General features: G+C 43.9%; 1 protein-coding gene across 5 annotated transcripts in view; it reads left to right on the top strand.

Moving 5' to 3' along the window:
- macrod2 (mono-ADP ribosylhydrolase 2) overlaps positions 1 to 19,172 on the top strand; it is a 652,663-nt gene that overhangs the window by 615,126 nt on the left and 18,365 nt on the right. For all 5 annotated transcript variants that reach the window (XM_070542125.1, XM_070542124.1, XM_070542123.1 and 2 more), the window contains 4 exons: positions 4,854 to 4,892; positions 5,288 to 5,332; positions 7,309 to 7,482; positions 8,514 to 8,579. In XM_070542125.1, the coding sequence (XP_070398226.1) occupies positions 4,854 to 4,892; positions 5,288 to 5,332; positions 7,309 to 7,482; positions 8,514 to 8,579 (324 nt within the window). The remainder of the gene's footprint in view (positions 1 to 4,853; positions 4,893 to 5,287; positions 5,333 to 7,308; positions 7,483 to 8,513; positions 8,580 to 19,172) is intronic.

Below are 19,172 nucleotides of genomic sequence, written 5' to 3'. Positions count from 1 at the left end.
ACCTGGATATCTGAATGACCATGTTATTCCATCTTCCCTGATGGCACGGCCATCCTCCAAGATGACAATGCTAGGATACATCGGGCTCAAATAGTGAAAGAGGGGTTCAGAGTCCAGACCTTAACCCTACTGAGAATCTTTGGGATGTGTTGGAGAAGGCTTTGTGCAGCGGTCAGACTCTACCATCACCAATGCAAGACCTTGGTGAAACATTAATGCAACACTGGATGGAAATAAATCAGGCGACGTTGCAGAAATCTATGTAAGTGAATGTGTGTCGTAATCAAAGCTAAAGATGGTCCAACAAAATATTAATCTGACTTTTTGGGGGGGGGGGGTGTATTATTATTGTAGTACTAAATGTACATAAAACATTTTTCATTAAAAATGTACTTACATTTACTGTATTTTTTGTTTGGTGCAGTTTTACCTCCAACTACTTAGTGGTAGCAGTTTTTACCGCCTTTGTTCTGATGGAACAACAAGATCTCACGATCACAATGGACATGTCTGGATTTTAGTACTGCAGCATCTCGTGTTGTCTCGCCTGTATTGTGATGTATATTGCCAGATTCTTGTCAATGCACACCCCTAATATAGAGTAAAAGTTCCACCTGTGTCAATTGAATGAGCAGTAATTCGAGAGGGTGCTCGCTGCAGAACTACAAAGGCGGAGCTGCACCAGAGTCAGCCCCGCCCATTCACGCAAACTCAGCCTAGCCCACTGACTTCCGTTTTTGTTTTCAACTTTATCGCAAACTAACTTGACCCACATGAATTACGGCTGTTTCTATTTTTCAGTCGTTAATGCTATGTTTTATGCTCCAATTAAACAAGATAAATATAACTTGCTACATGACAAAGTCTGAATTTATCCCGAAATAAAAAGGTTTCTCTTAGCGAATATCTGTCCACAACCGCTCTAACAAAACTCCTCTATAAGAGCATGTACTTCCCTCACCATGTGGGTTCTGGTAGTCTAGTGGTAAGATCGTATGACGTAAGTTTTGCTTTCCCCTCAGCTGATGCTGGTTCGATTCTCGGTGGGGTCGGCAACAATCTATTTAGCCAGCTGAAACATTTAATTTGTTCATATTTTAGTTGTAATGTTCATTTTCAGCAAAATATTTATGTCTCTAAAAGTTCTTTGAATTTGGTCGTTCCTAAACAGCATTTTAGTTGAAACTCAGCTCACAGATGGACTCACACTGGCTAAATAAACGAAAGAATAAATAAAAAAACACATTAGTCATTATATGTTAAACGGCATACCAATAAATTGTTGTAAACATAGTACTGGCAAGTGTAGCTAGAAATGAGGAAAAAATATTATAGAACATTTCCTCTGCTGGGAGGCGAACCTGCGCAAAACTACATGTCAACCTGACACCATCACCACTACACCACCACATCTGGTAAAAAGTAGATGGCGTTACATTTTATTATACTATTCGGTGTGTCTTTGTAGATGGGATGTATGATTTTTCTCACGGTGTCTCAGTAGAAGTCATTTCAGAAATAATTTGTCAGAAAATTCACAGAATATCCAGATTTGAGAACCAAGACCAGACCCACTTCGGGGGAGGAGACCAAATTGAAGCTGAGATGGGAAGAAAATGCATGAATGAGGCCAAAAATGGCTTTGGCATGTTTCTTATGAGGAAATGACAATATAACATGATTAAAAGTTCCAAAAGTTAGATTTTTAATTATATGGAACTTTTACAAAAACTGTTCTATTAACCTCTCAACTCCGTCCTCAATCTTGCATTTTTTAGCTATAACACCCTCTTTGGTTCCAGAATGCTATCAAGTCTGACAACTGGAAGGAATTGGACTGACTCTGATAGAATGGGCGGGGCTGATTGTGGAATGGGCGGGGCTGACTCTGGTGCAGCTCCACCTTCTGGTGCAGCTCCGCCTTTGTGGTTCTGCAGCGAGCACCACTTGAGTAATTCTGCTGTTTTATTAATGCAGGTATTTCCTGAAATAATCCTAAAGTGTGTTTGAGAAACAAGGGCACAGATTGACTACATGTGTTTGTGTGTGCAACAAGCCATGCTGTGATGTAACCCACATGAAACACAAGCACAGCATGCAAATGCTGCAAGCAATATAAATAAAAATGGAGGGGTTGGAAGGGTTGATCGCATGCCGAGACGAGTGCTGGCACAGAGGTCCAAGGTGAAATATGAACTATCCGAGCGCACCTACGTTGGCGAGCGTCTCACAACATCTATTATTCAATATCAGATTGGAATTAGTGTGATTATTAGATGTCGCCAGGCAGGACGCAGTAAAATGCTAACACAGAGCCAGAAATCAATTCCTGGCACATGCGAGCTAGCTGGGAATCACCCGAGGAGGAGAGGGAGGGAGGCGGTGAGAGAGGGTGCATCTCTGTGTGAGTGTGGATAGATATATGTAGATTAATAACGCCATGTGTGGACTGACAGCGAGGCGCTCTATGGGATGCCATCTTTCACACTGAGGCTCCCTGTCAACCACGACCAGCAAAAGCACTTGCACTCTCGTTGTACGTGTGCACGAGTTTCACACGCTAAAGCTCTTTGAGTGATCGCTGCTGATCATTTCAGAGCCCTTTTCTCCCCTCTACATGTCTCATAAATGTTTCAAGTCCACCCACCTCTTCTTGATCTCTGCTGTCCTTTGTTCCAGTTGACTTTAATTAAAGAAACAACGGATGAGGTTGAGAGATGGAGGTCATGGAGCCCTGCCACAGAGCGTGTGCATGAAATTACAGAACCGTGTTTGTCTGTGTTCTTGCTCACAGACAACGTTTCTACTTTTGTAGAATATCTGTAGTTGATGTTTACTCAGCGGTCGTCCAAGTAGGACATGCTAGGAATATCAGGATATAAATGTTTAATGTACTGACTCTTATGGTAACATGAATAAATCATCTAGGTGTGTATGAGATTGTGATTTTATTCAGAAGCACATTAAAATGTGCAGGTTTGTGCCTAAAATAACCTCCAAAGTTTCTGAAAGAGAATTTTATGAAAATATTGATTCTGTGTGTTTGCTGGACCTTCTCTGTGCGACATGTCAGGCCCTGCTTCACGTCCTGATGGCGTCAAACAGAAGCTGTGACGATGCTGCCACCTGCTGTTTGGAGTGCATGACTCGGCAGCACCTTCTGTCAGCTCGTTGGGCTTTTTACTTCACAGGGAGACGGAGTTCTAATTGATCTTCACTTGGAGCCATTATGCATCACATCTGGCCCACACAGAATCTTTCTCTGTGGTCTTGTTTGTGTGTGCTTATCCACAATCTGTCCCTTAGCATCCTTTAGCACAAACTGTTCCGTTCAATAAGCCAAATACAAATGACCAAATAGCACAGAGGAAATGACATTTGTCCCTTTGTCGTATCTGATATATGGTTAATACGGATCACTTCAGACAGACACGGGCCGTGCGTGCTGTGCTCGACACAGAAAAAAGGCTGTAGGGTGACCTCAGGGCTTGGAAAGCATCAATGCCGTGCCGTCCCGTCCCCCCCAGTGAAGTATTATTCAGCCCCCTGTCTTTGGCTCTTTCTGGAAACGCCAATCATGATTAACAGAAAGGTTTGCCATCTGTGTGTCGCTGTCATTCTGCGTGATGGACAGTGGTACTTGAGACAAACATGTGGCACTGGGAGAGCTGGCCTTTTCCCCACTTAACAGCGGCTGGCAATTTTATTGTTCTGAGTGCAGGACAAAATTGCATAGATATGAAAAAATGGTCTTTTGCTGCAGCTTGTTAAAAAAGCAATTATAGATGCTGCACAATGGCCATTGTAAAACATGTTCTCTTATTGGTGTCATGGCTTTCATTTGCTCAATTTGTCCAAAATGTCATTGGTTTATATGTGTGTGTCTGTGTGTACAAGAAAATGTGAGAGCAAGAGAAGGGGCTGGGAGGAGGAGAGTAGCAGATATAATGGGGAATGAGTGTTTTTGTAAAGTGTACAACCATATCCTTCCTTGTCTGCTTACATGGGATATATTTACAGTGTAGAAAGGGAGTTTGGTCTCCAGGCTTTTGTGGTGATTTTATTTTTGCATTTTTATTGCTGATCAACAAAATGTTCAAGGCAGTGCTTTAATTTTTCTCCTTATTTTGGTAAGATGAAGGCTTTCATGGCTGATAAATCATGCTAATGTGCATGTTAGCATACTTACATCAGTTTAAAGAATTCAAACAGCTTCTTGCACAGCAGGGTCCTCTTTATCTGGCTCCATGAGTGTGCGTTTCTATAATTTAGATATTGTATTTATTGTAATGAGCAGACATAAAGCATCAGCATATCATTTGTTATGTAGGGCAGTGGTGCCCAAAGCTGGGTTTGGCACACCAATGTGGGTCATGAAGTACCAAGTGGAGGATCTTGAGAAAGTATTTGGGAAATAAAATACCTATAAAAATTACAACTGTTTAAAATAGTATTCATACATTTATACAATATTTAATAACAGTCGGGAGTTTTGTGAAATGACTTATTTGCAGTGTTTCTTCACCTTAGCATGCAATAGTTCAGATGATGTCACTGAGGCTTTTTTATCAGGTAAAAGTCGAAAATATTGGGAGCAACTTGGATTATGAACAAGAAAACCCAGTTCTCTTGTACGTCATGTCTTTTTTTGGTACAACATTCAGTAAAAGTGAATAAAAGCAAAGTCCAAGAGAACAGAGCTGTGTTTTAAAATGTCTCATCAGCTCTTCCAGCATGAATCAGACCATGAACACTGATGATTAGTGTGACTAGTCTCTTTGTTTTTCTAAATGAAAGCCTGGCAGGATTCATGTGTGTGTGGATGACAGATCTCCTCCCTTGCTTTTTTCCAGGTAAAGAGGAAACTTGTAATGAAGAGGAGGGTGACGAAGGTAATGTGGCTTTACGAACCATTAAAACATGTCCTCAGCCTCCCTGCTCCACCAAATGCTTCTTCATATCATTTGTCATCAAAAATTAAATTTTCTGCTTTCCTCTGTTCAGTCTTTCCCTCCTGAATGCCACCTCCCTAACAAAAAAGTTTTCTTATCACGCCAGCGTAGAACAAAGAAATCCTTCAATTATGTATGACTTAGAAGTGGCATTCTTTCTCCTGTCGTCACGTAATTTATGCTTGTCTTTGTGGTTCCGTTGCTCGCATACTGCGCTACAAAGACAACGCTACACAGAGAGTTGGAATGAAAAGGCTTTTTGAGGTGATTTTGAAAGCCAAGGCGATCCAACCCAAATGTTTTCCACTCATTTGAATTTTCCTTTGGCTTTCTAGATGGGGCGTCAAAAGAAGATGTATGGATGGAGAGTCAAAACCGAGGTAAAGTACCGCTTCAAGTCAAATCTCTAGCACAAACACCTATGATTGGATGTGATTGTCAGTAAGTGAAGATTTCCACCACATCCCCCGTCACTTACTGAGTAGGTAGGAACACATTAAACGGCTTCTTATCTGCACAGGAAACAGAAAGTGTTCAAGTTTGCAGACATTCATCTTCTTGCTTTTAGAGTTTAAAGGTGCAATTAGCAAGTATGGAGAATGAGATCAGGTGGTCAAATCTGGGTACTGCAGCCCCTTTTTACATATAATATTTATATTTATTTTTACTTTATACACACATATATATATCAATTCAAATTAATGACAAAGGGAGACGAGTCATACACAGTAAGATAAGTAGATAAAAACAATGTCATATCTGTTGTTAGCACTCTTGGGTGTTTTACAGAAGGGAGCACTTACTACACTTATTATGGTAGTAATTAGAGGAAGTGTGGTTTTTTGGCTTGCTGCTATAGTTTTGAATGACTTATTAAAGGAAGCAAAACACCACGATTGTCTCATTATTTACTTCCCACACACATTTGACTTTATTGCTGAGTTGTTGGTAATTGTAAAAGCAGCTTGAAATATATTTAGAGCTGACTGCTTCTAAATCACCTTTAGCATTGTTTGCTCAGTGTTAGTCACTAGCTTAAAAGTAAACCAAAAAGATGCCGTGGCTTCTTAGGGGTACAAGAAATACCTTCTGGGTCGCTCCTGTTAACTGGCTTTGGTTCTTTAAACAACTCTGGAACTTTATGTCGACCGGTGTCAAGTTACAAATGGCAGTGTTGAAGCTCGAGATTGGTGCAGACTTAGCAACCTGGCAAACTCACTGATTATAGATGGTAGATACATCCCTGTTTGGTCGTTTATAAGCGAGAAAAACTGAGAGCATCTGTTTCAACGCAACCTTCCTTCCAACATGACTGACACATTAGATTAAGTGATAATTTCTTTGTAAATTCCTACATATTGCTCCTTTAAAACAGTCCCATAAAAACAGAAAACACCAGCAGCAGTCTCTAACAAAACTCTAAAAACATGTCCATAGCACATCCCAATACTCAGAAGCGTTTTGTTGTGCTAACACCCAGAGCTGTAAGTAAACGCGGCGAGTGCATTTGTGTGTGTTTGTGTTAGAAATTGGCAACCATTAACTTTGAGCCAGAACCATTTCTCTTTTCCGAATATCCTCCGTGCTGCTGGTATATAATTAAGATTCTGCATTTGCATACTGGCAGCGAGCAGTGCCTCGTCTCTTTTCTGTTTTTGTTTTATTCAAATCCCTTGCCATTGACAGCGATTTGACAGATAGAGCCTCTCGCAACATGAATTCTGTAGATATTCTGTGAGCAGGTTCTAGAAACTGCTGCCTTGGGATGCGTTCCAAAACCTAGGATGTGTAATTATCTTCTCATGTGACACAAACAGAGAGTTTTGACCAAGGGAGACTAAAGATTTATAATTAGAAAAAGCACTGGCAGGATAACTCAGCAGTAAATGTAGGATTCCTTCATGCAGGCATGTGTTGTGCAGGTGAAAACCAGAGAACATGGATTAATATGCGTTGCAGTTACATGGTGTTAAATTTGTGCAGCCCTATTATGTTATTTTTCCTTGTATTATCCATTTTATACGCACTTAATTACTTACTGTCTACATTAGAGCACAAGACCTGTGACTGCTGACCCATGTGAGTCTCATAACCTCACTGCATCACAAGGTTTCCTTCAAACCGCCCAACTTTTCATCAGAAAATTCATTTTCTCTTTCGACAATTAAAGTTTTACATTTGTTGGCCAATCATCTGTCAGCTTTCAGTCAGACTTTAAAAAGATGAAGCAGTGTGCCGGTATGAAAAAGGTTAGCAGAGACTTGTTTTTCTGTTGCAACATTTGATGTGAAGGTTTAGACTCGTCTCTGTTAATCTTTGATAGGATGCAGGTTTTATTTTACTGTATTTGTTGTAGATGAAGATGAAGCTGGTGAGGTGCAAAATGAGGAAGAGGGCAACGAGGTGGCTGATGATGACGAGGGTGATAAAGATAAGAAGATCAATGAGGACAAAGGTGAAGATGACCCGAACCCTAATAATGAGGAAGTTGACATGAACGACACCAGCAGCGACCAACAACATGATAAAGGTACAGTCATGAGGGGGTTTCTCAGTCCCAAAAAACATTTAATGAAAAAAAAAAATGTGTTTGTTATGAAGCCCTTTGTTTGCCCCCCCCCCCCCCCCCGATATGGGATCCGGCATTGCGAGTAGCGAGTGATGAAAACGTACTAAAGATCAGTCGCCCTTTTCAGGTCCACATGTCTTTTGCTGTCCGTGACTTCAAACGGTGTTTTCTTTGTGGTACTCCGGTAGTTTGTCCTATAGTTTAAGTGGTAGCAGCCGGCTGTTTCTCCTTCTCTGATATTAAACAAACAGAAACAAGAATAACACCACAGAAACCTGTTCTCTACTTTTTTGTGTTTACATTCAAGTTAGCATTAGCATTACAGTTTAGCTAGATGACACAGAAAATCAAAGAAGACTAAAATCCCACCAGTCTGCTTCAGACGCTGTGATTTGTGGATTTGTTTACGGTGCGGCCATTTAGGATAACAGTCATGGTAAAGTTTAATGAAGTTGTAGTAATGACATTGAAGAGATTGGCTTAGATTTTGTTTCCTTCATTTAAAAACCATCCTTGAGCGATGAGTGTTGTCCTGCTTGTACAACAGGACCGAGAAGAACATTTTAAGGAGGAACGGTTGAAATGTTGAGTGAAAAGTCAAAATACTTTTTGGAGGAAATGTATAAATTCTATTTTCAACAAATTTGATAAATAATTTTCCAGAAAAATTGTTTGTTTTTCCAAGACGGCAGGTTCAGGAGCCCAAGGGAATTTTCTAAGAATAAACTATTTAGACTTTTTTCTGTAAACACTTGATTTGGAAATGCTGACTTTATTCTCAATATTTCCTCCTTGATTTTCATGTTTGTTCCCTCTGGCCCTAATCATCCCACTGCTGCTGGTGGCTGAGTGGGAAAACAAACGTGTTACATCAGTGTAGTCCTCCTGCAGTGTACGCATTAATGAACACTAACACAGGTGGTTTCCTGACACATGGAAGTCATCACTAAAAAACTAACAAATAACACAATCTAGCCTGTTTTTTTCTGTAGAGAAAGCAGAACCTCCATCTGAACCAAACGATGTCGGCTCTGTGAAGGCCGATGTGGAGATAGAAGGTAAGATCTGATTTATTACATTTGATCTCATCTGATTTAAACTGAGAGTCTGAAGGAGTGACTGTTGTATGATTTTCTTGTCTAAACTGATGTATGTGTTGACTTGTGGATTGAATCAGTAGTTTTTTATATTTTTTTTGTCTGCGGCTTGTAAGACCAGATTTTCACTCAAATCAATCACAGCCTATCTGAGGTCCACTTCATCACCTGTCTGATGTCACTTGGTACAGGAAACCCGAAGCACTGCAGGTAGGCGGCGGTGGTCACCATGGAGATGTGGTTGTTTGGAGGATTTTTACCCTAAACAACTCAAACAGGAACTTAATGTTCTTTTTTTTTTTGCTGGTATGGAGAAAGAGTCTTGAGAGTTTTTTTGCATAAAAGCACAGCAGGCAGTCAGCTTGGGTTTCCTTTATACAATTTACATTATAGATAGTCTGTGGTCACCAAATTTCTTGAAAAGTGTAGAGAAAGTAGCAACAGTCTGATTCTGATTAAGACAGCTTCACAAACCACAGAACTGTGTTAACGTTCACAGGCGGTCATTTTGTGTCGTCGCAACAATCGTTTGAAAACGTCTCAGCGGTTCACGTTTGGAAGACTTAGTCGGAGTGCGTCTTTAAGGTGGTTGGAGCAAATTGGCTCAAAACTAAAAGCCTTATATGGAAGGTCTGAAAGCATTAAAAAAGGGCTTTAGACCTTTGATACAATGATGATGATGATGATGAAGCAAGAAGTATTTTTAAAACCCCGAAACAAAAAAGGCCAAATTTAGACTAATTCATCTTTGTGCTGTGTTGCTTAGTGGTTACTTTTCGTCTATTCAAGCCTTTTGCCTCAAACACGTCACTCTCCTCTTAGCTAATGCTTCTTAGCACATATCTGTCTGTATTCAGCACCGGTAGTTCTGTAGCGTTTCAGTTATTAAGTCCGTTCTCTGGAGCATTTGCGGTTTGAATTTAGGACCCCAGCCACCCATCTCCCGCGATTCCACTAATACAAAGGCCTGCGTCACTTTCTCACCTCTGTTTCACTTTCTCTTTGACTGACATTGAATTAATTTGGGGCGAGAGCGAGCGCTCCTGATACATCTGAGATAGCCTCCTCTGGTCTGTGTGAAGAGCCAGTGGAATACATCCTACCCACGCTGCAGACTTCTCTCCTCTGAAGAGCATCACTCCAACCTGCTGCCTGTCTTAGCCGGGCCTGCCAATATCTGTCACCGTCTTGCATACCATGAGCTGTGTTCTGTGTGGCGGGGCTGTCAGGCAGTAAACAGTGGTGTCAGTCCTGACTGCAGGCAGATTGAATTCTGTATACAAAACAAGGCCTTGGACGGCTGCAGCCTAAACCACTTCACATATTTAATCTCACGCAGCCCAGTAAAGCACGGCTACGCCATGTGTAACCAGCTATTCACAGGAAAAGACCAAATGATTCCAGAGCCAATAGCTTTTATTAAAAATAATAACTGTAATCAGGCTGCCTACTCATAGCATCAGAGGTTAAATCTGCCTCGTTGAAAGGAGTAATAAAATGCCTCACTACGAGGGGAGGAATAGGTAATGAATATGAAGTTAAATATTACAACACACACCTATGTCTGATTCAGGGATCCTCCGAAATATCATTTCTGTTTTATTCTGCAAGTTTGACTTTCTCATGTTCAGTCGTAATGTGTGAACAATCACATGCAACACTTTTGAGATATTCTGGTATCATGAGTTAGTACAGTTATAGAAATGAAAGGATGCTCTTTCTTTATTGTGACCAGCAAATCCTGCCTGTGGCCACAGCTATAGGAGGCTGGGTGGCCGCAGCTATAGGAGGCTGGGCGGCCGCAGCTATAGGAGGCTGGGCGGCCGCAGCTATAGGAGGCTGGGCGGCCGCAGCTGTAGGAGGCTGGGCGGCCACAGCTATAGGAGGCTGGGCGGCCGCAGCTGTAGGAGGCTGGGCGGCCGCAGCTGTAGGAGGCTGGGTGGCCACAGCTATAGGAGGCTGGGCGGCCGCAGCTGTAGGAGGCTGGGCGGCCGCAGCTGTAGGAGGCTGGGTGGCCGCAGCTATAGGAGGCTGGGCGGCCGCAGCTATAGGAGGCTGGGCGGCCACAGCTGTAGGAGGCTGGGCGGCCGCAGCTGTAGGAGGCTGGGCGGCCGCAGCTATAGGAGGCTGGGCGGCCGCAGCTGTAGGAGGCTGGGCGGCCGCAGCTATAGGAGGCTGGGCGGCCGCAGCTGTAGGAGGCTGGGCGGCCGCAGCTGTAGGAGGCTGGGCGGCCGCAGCTGTAGGAGGCTGGGCGGCCGCAGCTGTAGGAGGCTGGGCGGCCGCAGCTGTAGGAGGCTGGGCGGCCGCAGCTGTAGGAGGCTGGGCGGCCGCAGCTATAGGAGGCTGGGCGGCCGCAGCTATAGGAGGCTGGGCGGCCGCAGCTATAGGAGGCTGGGCGGCCGCAGCTATAGGAGGCTGGGCGGCCGCAGCTATAGGAGGCTGGGCGGCCGCAGCTATAGGAGGCTGGGCGGCCGCAGCTATAGGAGGCTGGGCGGCCGCAGCTATAGGAGGCTGGGCGGCCGCAGCTATAGGAGGCTGGGCGGCCGCAGCTATAGGAGGCTGGGCGGCCGCAGCTATAGGAGGCTGGGCGGCCGCAGCTATAGGAGGCTGGGCGGCCGCAGCTATAGGAGGCTGGGCGGCCGCAGCTATAGGAGGCTGGGCGGCCGCAGCTATAGGAGGCTGGGCGGCCGCAGCTGTAGGAGGCTGGGCGGCCGCAGCTGTAGGAGGGTGGGCGGCCGCAGCTATAGGAGGCTGGGCGGCCGCAGCTATAGGAGGCTGGGTGGCCACAGCTATAGGAGGCTGGGTGGCCACTAGCTCAAATTCTCCAGCTATGAAGTTCTTGTCAAAATCGAACTTTTGTTCAAAAACTAAACATCTGCAGGTATAATTACAAGCCCCAGGAATGTAGCGCCCCCTAGTGGCTGGTTTCAATTCAGGTTTTAAAGCCCAGGTTCATGGGGAATGTTACTTGATCCTGCATGTTAAACATGAAATGAGTCTTCTATCCCTGTTCCTTGTCTTAGCTGCCTAAAGAAACACAGGAAGAAACACTAGGGTGAGAAAAAGTCACAGACCTGTGTCACAATGTGAAACTACAATTCATGGATTCATCCATCTTGGCTTGCGACGGGGAAGGCTGTGTTTATTTTCGCAGCCAGTAGAAGCTAAATTTTAGCATTAGCAGCTCCACCACACAGCATAACTCCTTCAGGCTTGTGTTATCTGTGGAGACAAAGCATCAGTGTTGCATTATTTTTCCAGGATCGGATTTCTTTACGTACCAGCTGGTTCAGCTGGCTGAGAGATGTTAGGATCAATCCGACACCGAGCTGCAGCAAAGGGAAATGTATGTTTTCAACAATAATAGCTGACAATTTGATATTTTATTCACAGCTGACAAGTGACTTTAATCTCGACTGATGGCACCGTTCTGGTGATAAGTTGTGGTTAATGGGAGACTGGCGGTAACTTTAGCTTAAGTTACAGTTTGTTTGTATTTTACCCATGTGGCCGAGTCGTAAACCGACTGGAGATGTCAAACTGAAGAGACGTGAGGGCGTAGACAGGCGTGCCTCAGTATGCTCTAAGAAAGCATTCTTCTTTTGCATTTGCACGTTTCCAACAGCCTTCACCCCGCTTTTTTCACACGACTCAGTGTTTCACCTTTGGAAGTGTGCATCACAGCTGAACATCTCAGCCCCAGCTCAGTCGCACTAAATAATACAAAGCTAAATAAGACACCTTTGTGTTTTATTCATTTTCACTGTTACCATTCATTTAAGGTGTTAATGTAATAATCTGCCCGTTCTGCACACGCTCCCTCATGCTAAAACGATATCCAAGGTGCTGCGCAGGTCACTTGCTGACGTTTCACCACTTCATTTTACCGAAGCGTGCCATCTGTTGTTTACTTACTAGGTTTGTTTGTTAGCACATAAATATGAAGTTTGTCAGAGAATTTGGTTTTATCTTTCTCAACCCTTTGTGTGAACAAAAACGAGTCAAAACCTGAATGTTCAATACGTATCAGAGGTTCTGCTCTCCTTAATCCATCCATCCATCCGTCCGTCCATCCATCCATCCATCATCCATCCATCCATCCGTCCATCAGTCCATCCATCATCCATCCATCCGTCCATCCATCCATCATCCATCCATCATCCATCCATCCATCCATCCATCCATCCATCATCCATCCATCCATCCATCATCCATCCATCCGTCCATCCATCCGTCCATCAGTCCATCCATCATCCATCCATCCATCCATCCATCCATCCATCATCCATCCATCATCCATCCATCATCCATCCATCCATCCATCCATCCATCATCCATCCATCCATTCGTCCATCAGTCCATCTATCATCATCCATCATCCATCCATCCATCCATCCATCCGTCCATCCATCCATCCATCATCCATCCATCCATCTGTCCATCAGTCCATCTATCATCCATCCATCATCCATCCATCCATCCATCAGTCCATCCATCATCCATCCATCATCCATCCATCCATCCATCCGTCCATCCATCCATCATCCATCCATCCATCCATCAGTCCATCTATCATCCATCCATCATCCATCCATCCGTCCATCCATCCATCCATCATCCATCCGTCCATCAGTCCATCTATCATCCATCCATCCATCAGTCCATCCATCATCCATCCATCCATCATCCATCCATCCATCCATCCGTCCATCAGTCCATCATCCATCCATCATCCATCCATCCATCCATCCGTCCATCCATCATCCATCCATCCATCATCCATCCGTCCATCAGTCCATCATCCATCCATCATCCATCCATCCGTCCATCAGTCCATCCATCATCCATCCATCCATCCATCCATCCGTCCATCCATCCATCCATCATCCATCCGTCCATCAATCCATCCATCCGTCCATCAGTCCATCCATCATCCATCCATCCATCCATCCGTCCATCCATCCATCCATCATCCATCCATCCATCCATTTTCATCCACTTATCCAGAGTGGGGTCATGGGGTCATGGGGCAGTAGCCTAAGTCGAGAGACCCAGACTTCCCTCTCCCCAGCCATTTGGGCCAGCTCCTCCGGGGGAATCCCAAGGCGTTCCCTGGCCAGGTGAGAGACACAGTCCCTCCAGCGTGTCCTGGGTCTACCTTTAGGCCTCCACCCGGTTGGATGTGCCCGGAAAACCTCACCAGGGAGGCGTCCTGACCAGATACCCGAGCCACCTCCTCAAGAGGAGCCAGTTGAGGCGAGGGGGTGGGGGGGGGGTGGGGTTATATTTTAAATCATCCTGCATTCTGCCCTTTTCCAATCATGTGGATTAGATATCACACAGCACAAGCAATGAGATCCTAGGCTTGATAGTGGGGATATTATAAAAGCTCCATAAATTAAATCTGAATCCAGGCGGCCTTTATGTATGAATATTCATAACGTACTATAAGATGAAAATGGGGGGGTTACATCGTTATTGTGTTTTGGAATATCTGCTCAGCAAGCCTGGTTCTGGAGACTTGGATGAGTGGGCAGCCGCTCCAGTGAGCTCAGTGCAAAACCCATAAATTACAATGAGACCGCCTAAAGCTAGGAGTAAATAAATCTGAGTTTTGAACAGATATTGTTTTCCCTTCATGCAGTGAGATTCTCCTAGAGGAATCAATAGCTTTTGCCTTTGTTTTGAGATGAGATGTAATAGCTGCGCAGGTTCGATGCCTCATAAAGAGCTCATCTTTCACATCACGTTTTTAGCAGGATTTCCAAATCATTAGCATTGCTTGTGATGGATGCTTGTTGGTTGTTTTTTATGAACCAGCCCTTTTTAAAACAATTTGAAACACGAGACGGTTTATTATTTCTGAACAATGTTAGCCTTCTTACCTTCAAAATCTAAGCATTCCTTTTTCTTTCTACCTTTGATCGAACTCTCCCCTCGTATAGGTCGACTGCAGAGGAAAGCAGCTCCTTTACTCTGGAAGAAGGCAGCACAGATTAGTGTAGATGGCCGTTTAGTTACTGGACAGCGATGTGCAATTGTACACTTTGATTCTGCAATAGCTTAGAGAAGTCATTTTTTACTAGTTCTTTTTTAAATTCAGTTAGTTTAACATGCATGCAAAACTTTCCTAGCCCTATTTCCTGCATTAGCTGCCAAAAGAGAATCAACGAGGAAACAGGTGGATCAGAAAAAGTTGCACAGATCTGTCAGACTGTTGACTAACATTCATCGACTCACCCATTTTGGCTCGTGATGGGGAAGGCTGTTGTTGGTTTAGCATCCAGGGCCCTCGTTTATCAACTGTACTTACGAACAGATCTGTGCGTACAGTGTTTCGTGTGTGGGAGCGATCTTTACACATTGTGTGGTATTTACCAATTTGTACTTGTATGTGAAAATGCTCCTAGAACAGCTCCGACCATGCGTAGGAACAGCATCTAGTGGTAGAAAGGTTGAACAGCAATTGTGAAGGTCTCATCCACAAATATTTACCCAGTATGTGATTTTTTTGTGGAAAAATGGCTTTTGCGCTTAATTGTTGCTAAAACCAATAAAAGACAAGTAACCGACGGGAATCTGACATTATATCATGACTAATCTGTGTTATTTGTGGATTTAACAGAGCGTGCACACTGGAGGGAACGCTTTCTCCGTGAGCGCACTAGAAAAAACCTTCTGCTAGGCTGTGATTTGGGACCCTTTGTGGCGCGACAGACAAACCTCACGAATCCGATTCCAGTTCATATTTTATTTTACAACTACGAGAACCCCCAGAACCTCCTCTGCTCCCCGATCATACCAGACTGAATGACAGCTCAGAAGAGCTGAGGCTGCACTCTCAGACATTTCCAAATGAAAACAGAAACTCCAAACAGAACTACTCCTTAAATGTAAACGTGTTACTCTGTGATTCATCAAATCCTTTTTTATTTATTTCTGACGGGAACCTCTCCTCTGTCCAGACCGCACGTGTAACCTTTGCAAAGTATTTGGTTTTTATGCGCTTTGGCAGCCAGTGTTTCGCTCTCATTGTCAATAAAGTTTTTCTTATTTTTTCTGAAAAAACAAACAAACAGGGAATTCCTTCTAGTGCTGAGGACGTAGCGTGACCAAATATGGTTAACTGAAGCCATTTCTGCATGTAAATGACGGTCAACGGTCAGGAGCACCTGGGTAGGCACGGATGGGATTTATCATCAGACAGTTGCGGAGGAACGTGCTTACGAGAGGCCACCGCATGTTTCGTAAATCGGTCTTTTGACTGTTCATACTCGGATTCTAAGTTTTGGTCATAGGAGGGAATATAGGACAGTTTCTAAGAACGTTTGATAAGTAAGGGCCCAGGAGAGAGCAGAGAACGTTTTGGCTAGTAGAAGTTAGCATCTTCTCTGCATGTCATGACTATGTCACGCTTGTGGAGATAAAACAACGTTCCAGTGCAAACAGAGGCAGCAAAGAGGTAGCCAATCAGAGGTGAGATGTTCGAATATCATGGCCAATATGGAGCAAGTGTTCAAATCCTGCCGTGCTCTGCCCTCCACTCCTCCGGCTAACTTCTGTTTCCTGAAACAGAAGTGCCAGAGTTTTATTTTATTTTCCCCCACAAAGAATGACTCACAAGGTGTTCATGGATGGATGCATGAATGTATCCGTTAATTTCTTCATGCCAACAACTGAAGGTGTTGGTGGAAATTTTTGTAGTTTTAGCTGAATTTAGGTAGAATTTCTCAGAAAGTAACCATTGTGTGCACATTTACAACTATTTCTGTTTTGGTCCACCGAATTCAAGATGGCTTCCACAAGCAAACACAAAAATGTCAACAGACTCAGAAAATCGCCCAAAGCAGCTATAATTCTACCATTTCTAAACAAATGATGACATTACTTCTGTGACTGATGGGTCACTATCCTTTTGTAATTTTTGTCGGTATTCCATTGATTTTTACCTCCTCGTACGTACTTTTTACTCGGGGTGTGTTGCACATAAAGTATTGATGACTGTGACTGCTTTACTTAGCAGTGTGACTTTGCTACAGCCGCTCAAAGCTGTTTGAGGCTCTGAGCTTTCAGCTGCATCCACGAGTGCCAAATGGTGCACTTCCATGTGCACATCAGCACTCGGCCTCTGATATTCACCAACAAGAAGAAAAAGCTATTACAACAGGGATCTTCTTTTGATAACTATCTTGGGAATTGCTTCTGTTCTTATTGTGTTGTTGTGTTACATTATTGATCTTTAGGTATTTAACTTCCTCCGAGGAACAGTTTGAATAACATAGAACAGTAGGCCAGCCCAAGTGGCTCTTCTTCAGCTGTTTGAAGGTGCATGATAAACTACTGCGGCACAAAGACCCTACATGGTCGCTCTTTGCTGTCCAGAAATGCTTCTTTTGTCATCAATAACAAAAATGCCCTGTTGCTGACATCTGCTTTGCATGTGAATGTTCTCGTCTGCAGCGTTTTACTTAATCGGTTGTTTTGTCTTTGTGAACAAGTGGACACTGGGGATGTAAATCCAGAGCTAAAGGCAATCCCACACTTTCCTCTGCTGAACTGTCAGCACACAATGAACTTCTGGCATTAGATCTTACCCTGCACACTTGGTGGCTCTTCAGGGATCAGACTGCCAATGGCTGAAGACAGCAGGCGGTGCTGTGACAAGTTAAGTAGTAGTAGCCATGCTCAGGCACCTATCGCTAATAAAGCAGCTTTTATCGCAGGATTTTCACTTGTGAAAGTTGGTTAAATAATTTCTGATCAAAGCATCAAAAGGATTTTCTTATTTTTACAAATCTTTTATTTGTTGTTTGTTGACGCCTTGGAGTGATGTGAAGGTAGGAAAAGGTACTTCTGTTGGACGTTTGTGGAACTCACAGGTTATTTACCAAGTGTAGAATTAGCATAATATCTATAAGAACCGGGCTACGTGGAGGCACAGCAGGAACAGCCCTGCATGTTCTGCACATGTTGCTCTGAGTACTCTGGTTTCCTCCCACACACTAAAAACATGCATGTTAGTTTAATGAGCGACTCGCGATGATCCCTAGGTGTGAGGAAGTGGTTGTTTGTCCCCATGTGTGTCCCTGTGGTGGACTGGTGACCTGCCCAGAGTGTTCCCCATCCATGAACTTAGTCTTGAGTAAACAGTAAATGAGATTATGTAGACTTTACCGTGTTTCCTACAGAGGTAATGTCACAACACATTACAGGCATAAATCCTGATTAACACATGTGCTCCGTTTATGCTACAAATGAAGGAAACAAAACCAAATGCAAACAAAAGCTGCAAACCACCATTTTCAGAAGTCTTAACGAGAGATGAATATGGATAGGGATGGCTGGCTGTTGCTATGGTAATAATTGAGTCACTGGCTCTACAGACTGACGGTGATGTTAAGCTTAAGTGTAGGTTTTGTTTCTATGTTTATTAGTTTGTTTGTTGTAGAATTCACGTATTATCACAGAAGGCACCCTCCATCTTTATGTGTAATGTATTTCTTTTGATGAGAAACACGGGACGGGTCACTTAGCGGCTGAGACCAGACCCACAGCGAGCATGGCGTCCATTACGTCGGTCACCTCTGGCCCAGAAGCCTGCTTCAAAGAGAGAGGGCTGCATCTAACAGGCTACAAGGGACACACTTCTCTGCTCCGCTTTGAAGCTCCTCTTTTGATCAGCTCCCTTCTACAGTTTCTGCCCACTGTTTGATTCACAAAAATGGCAAATGAATCGATTCTATGCACAGGCAGAATTTGTCAGCTGGCAACAAATGGGCTTTTGAAAAGTCTGAAACCTAGCTGGCAGAGATGCACGCGCTCGTGCAGCTGTCCTTATTAGGACGCTGACTTTTAATCATTTTGTACAGATGAACACCAACATTTCCTTTGCCAGCAAGAATCAGCGCTCCGTGGCTCGCTATAGGTCTAAAGTTACTTGCAACACTAAAATGGACATTCTGGCTAATGAGGATCCAGTGGCGGATTTAGGATTTTCCTGAGTATGGGGCCATGAAGGCACCCTTAAAGAGCGAGTAACGCCTAAATAAACTTTTTTTTGCTGACAACCTGTACAGATGAGTGTGTAATGGTGCTGTACACGTGTGTAATCATTAGTGTGGCAGTTTAGTGCAACTTACTTTAAATGTAACATTTCAGCCCAACGCCATAGTTCTGTCTCCATCTTCAGGTTAAAACTCTGCTCCACATGTTTGTAGAACCAGCTGTGGCTGATGGCTGAGCTGAAAAACGTGACGTTGTCAGCAAATTACCACGTGGCGACACTGCACTGGTCTCCAGGTGAGGCAGCCGCACCTCCACCTGGCTCAGCCACTCACCTGCTGATTTGACATATTGGCGCTCGAAGCCGCTTACCTCTGAAAAAATGCCCTCCTCCCATTTTCATCTAATGATCGCGTTTAACAGGAAATCCTCCAGAATCTGTCTGCCTTTCTCCTGGGCAGTAAGTCTTGTGTGAGCGCGCGCACGCGCTCGTCAACAATCGTTTTTAGATTGAGAAACTCTGACAGCACACGTGGGGGGGGGGGGGGGGGG

Source organism: Nothobranchius furzeri, chromosome 12 (genome assembly GCF_043380555.1).
Source record: "Nothobranchius furzeri strain GRZ-AD chromosome 12, NfurGRZ-RIMD1, whole genome shotgun sequence".
NCBI lineage: Eukaryota > Metazoa > Chordata > Actinopteri > Cyprinodontiformes > Nothobranchiidae > Nothobranchius > Nothobranchius furzeri.
This window is presented reverse-complemented; position numbering and strand designations above follow the sequence as displayed.